The sequence below is a fragment of the Phoenix dactylifera genome, chromosome 4, assembly GCF_009389715.1.
Source record: "Phoenix dactylifera cultivar Barhee BC4 chromosome 4, palm_55x_up_171113_PBpolish2nd_filt_p, whole genome shotgun sequence".
Taxonomy (NCBI): Eukaryota; Viridiplantae; Streptophyta; class Magnoliopsida; order Arecales; family Arecaceae; genus Phoenix; species Phoenix dactylifera.
Genome location: NC_052395.1, coordinates 7760623 through 7775692, shown reverse-complemented (window position 1 = coordinate 7775692; position 15070 = coordinate 7760623). Strand labels below are relative to the sequence as shown.

Below are 15070 nucleotides of genomic sequence, written 5' to 3'. Positions count from 1 at the left end.
ATTACGGTTTCATTTCAAGATTTGATTTTTTTTTTTTTACAGTTAATTACCTAGCAAGTTTGCTGCTCCTTGTTGCACGCTAATGTTTAAATAACAGACGTTATAATGACTTGAACGATTCCTTTTCATGTTATACATAATTAGAATTCATATGCTAATTAACAAAAATAGGACCCATCCAGAGAAATGTTTTTTCGGGCTTTGCCTCGCAGACGGAGAAGCATTGGAGTCTAGAAGACGCTGGACTCCTTTTTCTCTGTTTTTTTTAAAACTTTATTATTATTATTTTTCCTTCTCTTGACGTCTTGCAGGAGGCCCTGGACTTAGGGTGCTTTTCCATGATATAAGTAGAGATATATTATAAGAATTCAGATAATAATTATTATTTAGGTATTATTTTTTTGTAATGGTTATTCCAATGCAAGTCAACCTTTATTTGACATTTTATTGGATAGAAAGATAATATATATTTAAAATTTGTATCTCTATATAAATTCTGAGGATAATAATTTGATTATTTAAACGGTCACAAATAAATTAAAATTATTCTATAGTTGATAACGTTATTTATTTCAGATAGTTATTTTATTTTGTAACTTGATTCATTTTCTCTCCTTCCTTCACGTTTAATGCAAAACCAACCCCCCCCCCCCCCAACCCCAAACCTTTATTCCAGCCCCCCCCCCCCAACCCCAAACCTTTATATAAGAAAAGTTTGAAAACTTAAACTAGTAAGTGAACTTCAAATAAATAAATAAATAGGCAAAATTTATTTAATTATTTATTTTGTAAAAAAATTATACTTTTGCGACAAATTTAAAGATTTTTAAATAATTATATATTTAGATGTAAATACGAGATGAGCGATATATATTTGCAAATACCCTCAAGCAACCATAGATATTTCGATATATGGCAGATGTTTACCTACTGTCATCCATCTCATACTTGGATTCAAAGGTGAAACTGTTCAAAAAATTCCAAATATGTATCATTTTAGAATAAATAGAATCATTAATACAATTTCTTGCAAAATCGATAATTAAATGATTACTTACATAAAAATCCACTTAACAAAAATAAATAAATAAGCCCAAGGCAACCCTCGGTTTGGTGCATCAAGATTCGGGCTAAGCATCACAGGATATTCCTACCTTCTATCTTTGCCTTCCGTATCACCATCAAACTACCAAAACACCCTGTCCTTACCCCGAACCCCTGATACGCATTTCTCCCCGCTCGTCTCCTCCTCTCCTCTCCTCGGTCGCCAGTCGCCAAACCAACCGCCAAAGGAGATGGCCCTCTCCAAGCCCCTTTTCTCCCACTTCAAATCCCTAAAAAAACCCTACCCGCACCCCTTCCCTGCCGCCGCCCCGTTCCGCCTCCGCTTCCTCTCCTTCGCCACCCCCGAGGAGGCCGCCGCCGAGCGCCGCCGCCGCAAGCGCCGCCTTCGCATCGAGCCCCCGCTCTCCTCCCTCCGCCAGCAACCCCCCTCCTCCGCCCCCCGCCGTCCCCCGCCGGGCCCCAAAACCGCATCCAACCCCAACGCCCCCAAGCTCCCGGAGCCCGTCTCCGCCCTCGCCGGCAACCGCCTCACCCTCCACAACCGCATCCTGACCCTCATCCGCGAGAACGACCTCGACGAGGCCTCCCTCCTCGTCCGCCATTCCATCTACTCCAACTGCCGCCCCACCATCTTCACCTGCAATGCCGTCCTCGCCGCCCTCCTCCGCCAATCCCGCTACGCAGACCTCCTCTCCCTCCATCGCTTCATCACCCAGGCCTCTGTCTCCCCCACCGTCATCACCCACAACCTCCTCCTCCAGGCCTACTGCGACTGCCGCAAGACCGACACCGCCCTCGAGCACTACCGCCTCATCCTCAAAGACGCCCCCTTTAACCCCTCCCCCACCACCTACCGCATCCTCGTCAAGGGCCTCGTCGACAACGCCAAGCTCGACCAGGCCCTCGAGCTCAAGGATGACATGGCTGCCAAGGGCTTCTGCGCTCCCGACCCCATCATCTACAACTTCCTCATGGCCGGCTTCGTCAAGAGCGACGACCCTGACCGCGTCCTCTCCCTCTTCGAGGAGCTCAAGGAGAAGTTCGGCGGCGGTCCAATTCTCGATGGGGCTGTCTACGGGAATCTCATGAAGGGCTACTTCAGGAAAGGCATGGAGAAGGAGGCGATGGATATGTACAACGAAGTTCTTGGCGATGGTTCCAAAGTAAGGTTCGGGGCTGTCAGCTCCAATTCGGTGCTGGACGCGCTGGGAAGGAACGGAAAGTTGGAGGAGGCGGTCGGTTTGTTTGATAGGATGATGAATGAGCACAACCCGCCGCGGAAGATCGCCGTGAACTTGGGGACTTTCAATGTGATGGTGGATGCTTATTGCCTCGCCGGAATGTTCGACGAGGCGGTTGTTGTGTTCAAGAGGATGGGCGAGAAGAATTGCAGCCCGGACACGCTGTCTTATAACAATCTGATCGATCAACTCGGGAAGAATGAATTGGTCACCGAGGCTGAGGAGCTGTACAGGGAGATGGGGGAGCGTGGGATCAACCCGGATGAGTACACATATATTCTTTTGGTGGAAGCATGTTTTGGTGTGGATAGGGTGGATGATGCCACGGGTTACTTCAACAAAATGGTGGAATTGGGGCTGAGGCCGAATACGAACGCATACAATAAGGTTATAGGAGGGTTGGCGAACGTCGGAAGGCTTGATGAGGCTAGGGGGTTCTATGACCAGATGAAGGAGAAGGAGGCGAAGCCGAACATCACGAGTTATGAGATACTGCTGAAGGCATTTGTCGAGGCTGAGAGGTTGGATGATGGACTTAAGGTGGTTAGGGAAATGCTGTTAGATGAAGGGGTGACTTTCAGTGAAGAAATGAAGGAGCTTGTGGAGGGGGCTTTAAGGAAAGAAGGGAGAGAGGACGACTTTGGAAAATTGTACGAGGATGTGGAAAGGGAGAAGGCCGAGGCATTGGCTCGAGCGGCAGAAGAGAAGGCGAGAGCTGAGGCTCTTGCCAAGGAAGAAGAGGAGAGGAAGAAGGCCGAGGCTGCTGCGAAGGAGGCAGCTGCTGCCAGAGCCAGTGCTGCAGCTATCGAGGCTGTTTTGGGACGGAGAAAGGAAGCGGCAAAGGAAGAGTCCACACCTGCTGCTGCCACTGCTTCTGATGGGGGATTGCTGAAAGAAGAGAGAAATGGTAGTGGATCGGTTGAGACAAAGAAAGCTGGAGATGAAGAAGCTAACAGTATGAATGTATCCGATGCACAGGTGCTGAAAGAAGAGCATGATAACGGTAGCTTGACTGATGAAACAAAAGGAGGAGCTGGAGATGCTGCTCAGCAGGTATCAGCTTCATGAATCTGAGCTTGTTTGACAGTATCTAATTTAGTATCTCAGCAAGGACAACTCTTCTCTGTACTGGATTTCATCTGTTGCCGTGATTCTGAACTGTTGCAGGGAATGTAGCTAGCTAATCATTTGGGTATTTTTATAAGGGTCATCATTGAAAATGTGAGTAAGGTTTTATAAGCATGGATATTAGTCATCATTGGAAATGAAAGTTTTGGCTCAAAATGTGTTCCATCCATTGTAATCTGGAGATGCATTAGTGGACATCTTGGAGTATTTCAAAGTTATCATTATTTGTGCACCACGAACTGTCTTTTTCTTTATATGCTTGCTCTGTTACCAGAGCCTTTTGTTAGTATTTCATGTACCTCTCTGCATGTCCTCTTATGTGTACTTTTTTTTTTCTTTTTTGTGCTCTGGTTCTTTTTGTAAGTAGGCTTCAGGCAAAGAGATTGGGTGTTGTGAGCTGATGTGTTATCCCTACCTCCTTTGTCTTGGGATAAATTGTTGATTTTCTGTGATTTACATGAATGTTGGAATGCTTTTTCAACATCTTAATTGTTAATAGATTCAATGTTGATCAAAAAGAGAGCTTGAGTTTTGCAAGCAAAGTTATGATCCAAAGTTTCTGCAGAGAGCTTGAGCTTTGTAACAAATCTGGATTTTTAATTTATATAAAATGGTTTATTCATATCCAGTTGGATAAGTATCATGATAGTTTGAGGCAATTTAACTGTTCTCTTACTGACAAAGTGGCAAAAGAGCTGATTAAAGATTAGCCACAGTTACCTTCTGATGACGATACTTCGTTTTTGTCTAATTTTCTGCTCATTTAGCATGTTAAGAATGTAATCTGTGATATTTTGTGATTGTGTATGATGTTTCACCCATCAGATTTTGTATGTCAAATCGTTGCTTATCATGAGAGTTTTTGGCACTTTCAAGTTTGCGTTTCGAATACGCTGCATTTCGAGTACGCTTCCTGAAGTATTTATTGGAGATGTCATGTTGAAGGTGTTCTCTATAGTGAGCATTTCAATACATTGTTTGGGAAACTTTATACTTAATGCAGTTGGTTGAATTATTTCAGTATTTGATGGATACCAACAATGATACCTTGTAATTGAAGCTTTCCTAAAGAAGAGCCGATGTTAGCGACCCACATCTTTGTGATCCCAGCTATCTTCTTGTTGCAGATTTTGTGGCTTTGATTTTATCTTGAGAAAAGCAGTGTATATTTGTCTAGAACAGGAATTGATGATGTCTGGAGTCTACCTTTGGCAACACACATTTTCACCATAAAGCCCTTACTTAAACCTGACATCTCCCCCCTTGGCATAATATTCTAAGGGATTGTAACGGCAAAAATGGAGAGGGAAAATGCAATCCTTGTTGAAGATCTTTATTGAGATCAAGGTAATTTCTGGAAGATTAATTGATTCAAAATGAAAGATTAGCCTTTCTGCTATTTCAGCCTATTCATCTTTCTGTGTCGATACGGGATAATTGTTATTTGGACAATCATACATGTTTTCAAAGCTGACCTTAGAACTGAGCCGTTCTTCCCTTCCAATTGTTGACATGTTTGTGAGTGCATATGCATCGAGGATATGAATTTTCATGTATTTTATGATTCAAATATCTGTTTTATCTCCAAACCATCCGCCAGTACCTCAAGAACTGCCTGATACATCACATGTATCAGATTATCTATAGTCTATTTTTCCTAATAAAGATTTGTAAGATTCTAATTCTCTATGAAGCAGAGAGGATATTGCCGAGTGGCATCTAGAGCCTGAGTATCTATCATCCATTGTTTAGGAGCAGGTATTTGGATTTTATTTTTCTTTTTCTTTTCTTTAGGGGGGAGGGGGCATCACCATACTTACGGCCTCAATCTAAGTAGTTCTTTCTCTTCATCCTTTTTTTTAGGTTGATGTTTCTGGTTTGTATTTTTTTCCTTCTTGTATATGATGATTATTACGATTTGTATGGAGCCTACGGTGGTGATATTATCAGTGACCAGGACAAGGTTCCAGCGAGGGAAAGAAGCCAATTGCGGTAGAGACCTGTACACCCAAGGCTAAATTAGCAGGAGTGGAGAGACTGCAGGAAGTTTTTGGTAGGATTAAGAAGAGCAAGACCCCCGTTTTTTTTTTTTTTGGATAAGCGAGGTGGTATTATTTATACTGTGGTGGCAGTACAATGTGACAAAATACTCAACATAGGTGAGCCACCTGAGCTCCCACACAAACATAAACCAAAAAGGCATTAACTACAGGACATCCCTGGACATGCCGAAGAGCTCACAAACAACAATTCAATGAACAGTAAACCAAGGGAAAGCTCATGCATGATCCATGCACGCTCAAAAGACCTTTGAATAACCTGATAGGGAGTGCAGTCCAATTGGATGAGGTGATTTGCCCAGAAGGAATGTAATTTTAATGGGTCGATCGAAAGATTGCAGCCAATGAAACAAGATTTCTGTGGGTTTTGTGAATCCACATCAAGGAATTAAGATGTTTGATTAGAGAGCTGCATGGCCGATCTATGGTGGAGGGAACATCCTTGACAGGAGGGAAAGAAAGCTAGGAAAATGGACCCAAGGCAAAGTGACAGGACTGGAGAAACTTATATTGGCTGCCAAATAGATTGGCCAGAAAGAAAGGGGATGCTGGTCTACGAATGCAGGCAGGACCTGGAAAATGTCGGAGATAGCTGGAGCAGAAAAGTGTAGACAGAAAATATTTAGGTGGGCATGGAAGAAGAAAGAGGACTCAATGTGAAAAGTTTGTTATAGAAGGCTAAAATCTATATTTAGATATGCCGGATTTTAATTAGCCTCCTTCCATGAGAATGCCATATCTCCGACTCTGCTCTGAAAACTGCACAGAAATTGTAGATTTGTCCAATTCTATTTTAAATATAGAGTACTGGGATATCCACTAGTGTTTCCAGCAACACAGCCAGGAGCATCACACTCGGAAATGGTGTTTAGAGTTGCTGAACATGCGTTAATTTTCCTCCTGAAACAGTATTTTTACTTTTCTTTCTCTTCGTACCAATGATGCATCTTCATGCAGCACTAGTGTCTGGTCTAACACAGAGGAATGAGCTCTTGTCAGCTCTACGATATCTATGATCTAAATGATACAACATATATTCTTATCTGGTGACTGACAGATTAATGCTTATTAGACAATTCACAACTTAAATCCTGTTATGACAGAATTCACAACATTTCTCCCTCTATCCTTAATTTAAACATAAAATGGCAAACAATGTTACCAACAAGTAACAAAGATAACACTGACGTAATGTGGATTCGGGAGATGCAAATTTTACATATGGTTTTAGTTTCAGTGGCAGAGATTGGGTATGCACACTCCAGAATCAGGGTCTTGTTGTTCCTTCCATATGCGACCCGTAACCCGCAGCTTCAGCTCTTTCCTATCTCCTCCAGAGATGAAGAGCGCCATATTTCTCTGGATTATGAGGCCATCATGACTGTCCCGCACTTTGCGGTGGCTATCACGGATGCTTCGGGGGGTGCCTTCCCATATTAGCTTTCTGCCATTAGCCCCAACCTCAAGGCTATAGCAGAAATTTCTTGCTTCATTCTCATCACCCATGAAGCGCAGAAATGCCATGTATACTGGGGCCATCCCTATCTGGAATGCCTCAAAGTGTAAGCAGAAGTACTGCCCGAAACAGTTGAAGACCTGGACAGAATCAAAAGCAAAGTTTAGTACTGAATTGGCAAGCAGTGTTGCAGATGACTCTGATTTGTAGCCATCTTACATCTCAATGTTATATCATTAAACCCATCCACTACTTTCTTTATTATAAACAGAAAATTCACTAGTTGATATTTCAAGTGAATTTCACTAATAGATACCTTCTTTAAAGGGAAAAAAAAGAAAAAAAGACCACCAACATGATTGATCTTGCAATTTGAAATAGTTCCACATGTTCATGGATTTTTCACTTTAACTATTTTGTGGAAGGGGGAAGTAACTTGCTACCCGGGCTAACTTGTTCTGATTCATGGGTGCATTTTTTTTGAGGAAAAAAAAAGATTGTTGAGAGGGGGAGGGGGGATGCATAGGTGCATTGCACTGCACAATTAAGCGATTGCTGAGAATTCATAATAAAGAGAAGCAAATGTACAAAGAAATGCATATTTCAGTTGGAAATACATGAATACAAACATACTTACAGTCAGCATCCAGGTAGCATTTTCAACCTCTCGCGGATTGGACTTCACATATCGATGGTTGAACGTGCATCCACTGTGCATGTCTACTTTATGGTTATCCTGTAAATGCGTGACCAAGAAAGGAATGTCACCTACAACAGAGCATTCAGAACCTGCATATGGGCAGTTGTATGGTCTGAAGTTGCACTGAGCTTCATGCTTGAGCTTGCTGTAGTATGGATAGATTTCTGGACAGCCTAGTGAGCTATACTTGCAGGCAAGCTCAAGTGATTCCGCCACCTTCTCCAATGCTAAACACCTGATGTCTCCAAGCTCCTGTCTACAAGTAGGGCAGCGGTTGTGTACCCTTGTTTTACATTCTGAACACAGTGTATGCCCGTTGAGGCACTGCAAAAGCCAGCTATTCATGACTCATGAGAAACATCCACTGCAAGCAATGAAATACTAAAAGATGCAGAAATTTCAGGAGTAATGGTTACTTTCATGTTTCCAGTTACATGATAACTCAGATGTTTCTGAATCCAAAATAAATTCACCTATGACAATATGCATTGCAAGTTGCCTCGCTTTCTTCAAGCTATACGTGATTGTCATATACTTATCAAATATTTAATCTATTTGCCAACAATGAAAACCCTTTGCCCATCATCACAGATAATAAAGCACAATTTTAAAGCTACCTGAGAGCAAACATTATAGGAGATCAAAATTGCACCGATTAGATTACACAACAAGAGATTAAAACAAACAGACTAAAGAGACAATTCGATGCTAATAGAAAGTTAAAACTACAATTGCATGTTTTATACATTAGTTCATGAATGATTAGACATTTTATTCACCATACACCATAACACATCTGTAAGAACAACATAGCATCCACTGAGAATGTGGCTATCACATCTGTAGGAAGTTAACCAAGACATCCTATAAATATATTAATCTCAAAAATGAATGCCAATAAGTATGATTTTTATGATCAAGATGGTAGCATATAATTAGCAACTGAAAACCAATTACAACAAACAAAGTGATTGGATGTTTTTTTTCCCTGGGTCCAGTAAACATGAGCAAGTTCTAAGAGAACCTAATAGTTTGGCAAGTGGACTGATAACTCCATTTCATATAAATAAACTGGATTATCCACTGAGAATGCCACAAAGTGGTTTATGTTTGTAAGCTGTGAACGGATTTTTTTAATACTATAAAACAATCTAATATGTGTGTCTTATAATAATCACAGTGATTATTTATTATGAGGGTTAAGACAAAAACTCAAGAATGTAGAAAAGTCATGAATATAGCAAGCTATCAGCAAAATTGTCAAACATAATGGTAGTCGACCATGTGATCAGTTAATCAAGACAATCAGTGCTTACAGCAAAATTGCCCAGTTATAGGCCTTCTGTTTGCTTGCTCTAGTTTCAGTTTGGACCCAATAATTTGCCCGAAGACATGACTGAAATGAATCACAAAGGGTAGAAAATCATTTGTTGGGATGGGTAACACCACCAGTTTGTATTTCAATAATTTCAATGGTTTGTGTACTGAGATTCCTAGAGCTATGTTGGCCAAGAAAAAGAACAGAAAAAATAAATCAAAAGGAAAACAGCGTAACTTCCAACAAGGTTTTGCTACATGGGGTAAGAAAAGAAATATGGTTCAGTTCAAAGCAATCAACAATTAATAGTCAATAACAAATAATCTCTGAGTTAATCTTGACAAAGCATGCATAAAATCCAGGGAAAAAGCTATAATATTTGCAACAAGAAAGATAAGAAACATATATAAAGGCATAGTATGCATGTGTTGGCAAAATAGGAAGTTCCACAGTCATTAGTTAAGAACAACACTTCTAATGCCAGGATAACCATTATAGAGAAGAAGCACATTCACTAATGATGAACAGAACGGTGTTCAACTGCCCCTCTCCTCTCATAAACTAGCACCATTAATGTGTACCAAGGCATCAATCAATATAGAACCACAGTAAGCACAGCTCTAAAACGTTAGTCAATACCTCCTTTTTCCTTTTATTGGGGTTTGGGTTTGGGGGAGGGGTGGGGAGGGCAAGGCTAGAAAAATTAGAGCATATATGCATAAGGAGCTTGGGTCCAATAAGGTACTACAGCTTACAGCCTATACAACCCTAACAAGTGGTATTCTTTGGAGTAAATGGAAGACTGATGATAACAATGTGCATAATCTTTTTCTTTGTAGGAAAGGTAGGCTGCATGAGAAGAGACTCAAAGATAACACCAGTTGAGTGGCTTCCAAATTTCGTTGCCTTAAGGGATGGCCTTAGGAGTTTGCTGACTTGTGGAAGGATGACAAGTCACTCCACAAAGGTGGGAAAAGCCTTGATAGAGGAAGGGCTGAATTAGTGAGGTGCCCAACCTGCAAGGTTTGTGATTCCCTTTGGTGGGGCTCTTTAGAGAACAACATGCCTTTATAGGTTAAATTTAATGTGATAAGGGGGAATAAGTTAGGGGCATGTTGAGAGTGGTCCTTCTTCCTTGGAAGTCACTCTCTAAACTTGCAATTATACATGCTTTGAGAGAGTCAGAAGAGGATATTGGTTCAATATTGTTATAAGATGCAAGGTGATGAAGTGTACCTAGGCCATCTGATAAGAAGGAAACTGCCAAAGTTATAATCTTAAAAAATTAACCATCATGTTGAAGCTTTGACATGGCCTCGATGATCTTGAAAGAAATGACATGGGCTTAGGAAAGGTGTGCTAAGGGGTTTTTTCTTTTATATGGATTTTTCAATTCCTCCTCATATTCAAACAAAATTGCTCTTATATCCAGGACAGGCTAAAAACATTCTACCATTAAAATGATCCAAGTGTTCCCCTAAATGTCAGTGTTAAGGAATATGGCCTTCAATAATTCTTTAATATGCATGTGATGCAATATAGTTGATGAAAATTGCCCCTGCCTTTTCCTTTCCGGTAGCGAGGAAGATCTAGGAGGCTACCACCAACTTTACATGCATCCTGACAACTTGGTTATTTGGTTAGAACTTGGAGAAGTATGGAATCAAAAACCAAGTGGATTTGATATTCCCATGTTTAATGTGAATGAAAATCTGACAGATATATGCAGGCAAATTTTGAGGGAAAGGCTAAAAATAGGTTCAACATGGTTGACGTTAGTAGAGAAGTTTGTGCGATGATTATTCCACTCTGCCACTTGAATTTCTTTTCTTGTTCTTTGGTCCTATTGAGAGATATTGAAGGAAATCAAGTGACTTTTCTCTTTTATAGGTAGATTTTTATTGTATTTCAAGGACTTTGAACTCTTAGAATCTGGTGATTATGAAGGTTCCTTAGGTGTTCTCTCTATAAAAAACAAAACAAAGATTATGGGTAGACATTCTTTGTTTCTTCATTAGCATATTCACCACTAATTTAGAAAAGGTCAAAAAAGAAGATCCAATACAAAATGCTCAACCAGGCCTTTCAAGATCAATTATGTATGAAAAAATAACTAAATGCTGCTCTTATTTTTTTACCCCCTAAAACCCATCTTAGAATACACAAGCAAATTATATAATGTTAATTCAAAAGTACCTAGAAAAAAAAAGTCTCAATAAAATGATTACATGATGACTCAAACTCCTCTGATTGATATCATGCAATTGATGCTGATCAGAAGAAACCAGACTTCTCAACCGTATATTATGCTTTGTTAAATGTTTGTCTGAAATTCACTTTACTGGACAGGTAGATTCAGATAGTTGCTGAAGAAGACCCATGGCAGCAGGAAAAACAGCCATAAATTAAAGACAACCATATTTTGGTATGATACAACAACCAGTTCCAACCAATGCACTGTTAAAAAAAATATTTGACCAGAAAATTTAGCATGCACTTATCCATATGTCTCAATTAACCATCAATAAAACATGTCAAATATAATGTGTACCAACTCCTTCAGTAAAAACATTTTAGAAAGCGAAAATGATAGGCATCTTCCTATACAATTAAAAAAACGCCTGGCATATCAATTCATTCGAATCAATAAGTTCTTTTCAGCACATTTCTGATAAACACGACCGATAAACACGAAGCCAGAACCATCATGACCTAGAATTTGTAAAGAACAAGAGCCAAACAAACAAAGGGACTCAGATATTGGATCAATGATATACTTAGAACCAGAAATTATTGCATTATGCCCCAAGTTTCAAACGATACATTGCACAACAGTGATAAAGAAACCAATATCCCGAAATATCCATTCAAAAGCTAGAATGCCGCGGTCTCGTACTACCAAAACAAAAAGGAAAACCATGTACGAGAAGAACCAAAGCCTTTAATAGACAAGCCTATTTCGTATCATGCCCCATTCGATACAAGAAAATCAAGAAACGATTTTTCAAACAAGCATAACCAAACAGATAAAAAAGGACAAAATCCCCTTAAAAATCAAACATAAGTCAGATGTCGCCCGATCATTCGACCATCTTGCTTCTCGAATTCGTACAGAACATCAAATTCAGTCATTTGTATTATCAAATTTAACCCAAAATTGACGAAACAAATCGGGACCCAAATCCGAATCCCCTAAAACACCCAAAAGATCCCACCCTTGCCCTCCAATTTCGCCATCCCAACGAGAATTACCGAAAAAAGATCGCAAGTTTAGATCATCAAATTCTTGCATTAAGCCCAGTAATCAAGAGGAACGCAGCAATTAGAATTCGGAACCACTCCACAATCCAAAAGACGAAACTAACCAACCTACCTGGTGGATCGGAGGGTACATGGAATTGGTGCAGACGGGGCACTCGAGCAGCTCGTGGACGCCGGTCGAAGCCGGAGAGATCCTCGGCTTGACCACGCCGCCGCCGCCGTGGGGCTTCGAGGATGGGTGGTAATGAAGCGCAGCGGCGGCCTTCTCCTCGTCCATCCCGTCCGACGACGACACGCACTCGATGCTATCCAACTCCATCTCCCTGAGAGAGATCGAGAGCTCGTCCCTCTCGCTCCTTCTCCTCTCCCCTCTCTCCCTCTCTCTCTCCCTCTCTCGAGGGACCGAAGCCAAAGGCCAAAGCCCGTGCCTTTCTTGGCTTTCTTTTCTTCCTTGCGTGACTCCGGCTTACCGGGGGTGAGCGGATAACCGTCGAATGAGATTAAAGAAATAGCAGAGGTGGAAACGGACTGGGATTGGGGACGGAGTTCGAAGTGCTTGCTATTTTTTGATGGTTATGTTTGCTTGTCATGAGGGTGGGTGATAACAGGCAATGATGGAATTGGGTGCGTTTAGACCAATAGGACCAACGCCTCTCGTCTAAAAATATTGGAGCGGGTTAACGCTAGATTTTTTTTTTTTTTGTGGGGGGGCAGGGATACAAGGTATGGTAGGAGCGATGAGAGCAACTCCTTGCCTGAAACAAGAAGTTTGGTAATTAAGAAAATTTGTTGTTGATATGGGGAATTGAGGGGAGGGGAATCGATGCATTCCTTGGTGACGGGCATGGACTGATGGAGGTTGGCAGCATCCGGTCCGGCCATGGAAGGAGGTTTTGGTGAATGGCGATCATCTGATAATGCTTGATAGAGAAACGCATGAATGAGTAAGGATTTGCCAGTCACAGCCCACTAAATAAAGTTCCTAATCTTTAAAAAAAAAAAGAGCATGGGCTTCAGCTTAGTCATCCCGAGATGATATGATGCTCTTATCCATAAGCATCCCGTGCCACCTTATATATATATATATATAATTATTTAATTACCTTGAATGTCAAAGATGGTTGATCTTCCCTACCTCTATTTTGGGGAGGAGTTGAGGATAGCTTGGATCAGCCTGAGGTATGCTTGGCGCATGCTGCAAGCCAACACCTTAGTGCTTGAGAGCGATTCGGCTATTGTCATTGGCTGGATCCAGCAGAGCGTGGAAGGGATGGATGATTACCACCTGCTCCTTAGAGATATTTGGACAATGGTGAGAAATGGAATGGCCTTGCAGGCTAAGCATGCACAACGCGAGGCTAACGTGGCAGCAGATTAGGTAGCATCCTATGTGGCTAACTATTCTGGAGAGACCCTGTGGCTGGGGGAGAGGGGACTACCCGGTGCATTTCGGAACTTGATATCCTTTGATTTTTTTAGATGTATTCGTACCCACTATGTATGATATATTTATTTTCAACCAAAGAAAAAAAATAAAATAATGGTTAGTTGATTTTTGAGTGAATTGAGTGGTAATGGGTGACGTATGATATTTAAAGGAGAAGAGCAATGTTGTTTCTTTTTTTCTTTTTCTTTTTCTTTTTTTTGTGCTAAAGCGGGCATTTCATAGAACACGTGTACGAATATACCCAATTGAATCAGAAAACAAAAGGTCCCGAAGCGCTTCGGGCATTCCTTCCTCCCCAGTCCATAGGGTGCCTCCAGATTGGCTCGTTACATATGCTGCCACTCAGTCGGCCGCCCCGTTAGCTTCGCGATATACATGCGTAGTCTAAAATATAACACTTTCACTCACCATCATCCAAATATTGCGGAGCAAGGGGTGAACTCCGTCGACATTGCTCGGGCCCTTTCGGACCCAACTGATAATCGTAGTCGAGTCGTCCTCCAGAATGATTGAACTTGCCTGAAGCACCCGTCGCGCGTAACACATGCTCGTCGCGCGTAGCACATGCCCATCCAGGCCGCTCGCAGCTCTACTCCAGGAACCGAGGTATCGAAAATCTGATAGCCCCCGGCTGCCACTGCACTGGAGCTTGGGCTCCTGATGATGAATCCAGCTCCCCCCTCCTACCTCCTTCAATGACTAAACCATCAAAATTGACCTTGAGAAAACTCGGAGGTGGGGGCTCTCAGGTACGTAAAGAATACCCTATGTGGAGCAGTTGAAGCAATATGAGAGCCCCAGATGTCCCGAGCTGTCAAAGGTTTATGGTCTGAAGCTGCACGGATGATCTCTGCTACCTGTGCACGAGCCTGCTCCATCATGAGCTGCGGGGACGGACTGAGCTCGCTAAATATCCGGGTGTTCCTGGCTAGCCATACCTGATAAGCTGTACAGGTTGCCCAAATAGCCACGGAACGCTTCTGCGGGATACCAGACCATTGCCGAACCTCCTGCAGAAAACCATCTCTCCGGCTCCAAGCATCCTCCGGGATCCCTAACAACCTCCAAGCACCCTTTGCCCACACACACTAGAATAGTACATGATCCACCGACTCGTCCACCCCACAAACCAAGCATAGAGGAGAGATGCTCACTCCTCATCTACTCAGCATTGAACTCATCGGCAGACGCTCCTAGGCCACATTCTAGCGGAAGAGAGCAACCCTCTGATGTAGCCCAAACCCCCACACCCAGCCATAGTCTAAGGCCGGCTCTGACTCCCGCTGAAGAGCCCGAGAGACATCACCAATCCCGGCACTGGCTCTACAAGTAGTGCTCTAAACCCTAACATCCGGACCGGCTGATCCCGGAATAGGGAGTGCTCAAACCCGCTT

The 15070-nt window shown here is 42.1% G+C and overlaps 2 protein-coding genes across 2 annotated transcripts; one reads left to right on the top strand and one right to left on the bottom strand.

Moving 5' to 3' along the window:
• Positions 1 to 1205: 1205 nt before the first annotated feature.
• LOC103714206 (pentatricopeptide repeat-containing protein At3g49240, mitochondrial-like) lies at positions 1206 to 3775 on the top strand. Its single transcript, XM_008801390.4, has one exon. The coding sequence runs from the start codon at positions 1296 to 1298 to the stop codon at positions 3372 to 3374; it is 2079 nt and encodes a 692-aa protein (XP_008799612.2). The 5' UTR covers positions 1206 to 1295; the 3' UTR covers positions 3375 to 3775.
• A 2737-nt stretch (positions 3776 to 6512) lies between these two features.
• Positions 6513 to 13138, bottom strand: LOC103714207 (E3 ubiquitin-protein ligase SINAT5-like). Its single transcript, XM_008801391.2, has 3 exons — positions 12342 to 13138; positions 7588 to 7974; positions 6513 to 7090 (listed from the first exon to the last, which is right to left on the bottom strand). Exons 1-3 carry the CDS (start codon positions 12546 to 12548, stop codon positions 6728 to 6730), a joined length of 957 nt encoding a protein of 318 aa, XP_008799613.2. The 5' UTR covers positions 12549 to 13138; the 3' UTR covers positions 6513 to 6727.
• Positions 13139 to 15070: the final 1932 nt, after the last annotated feature.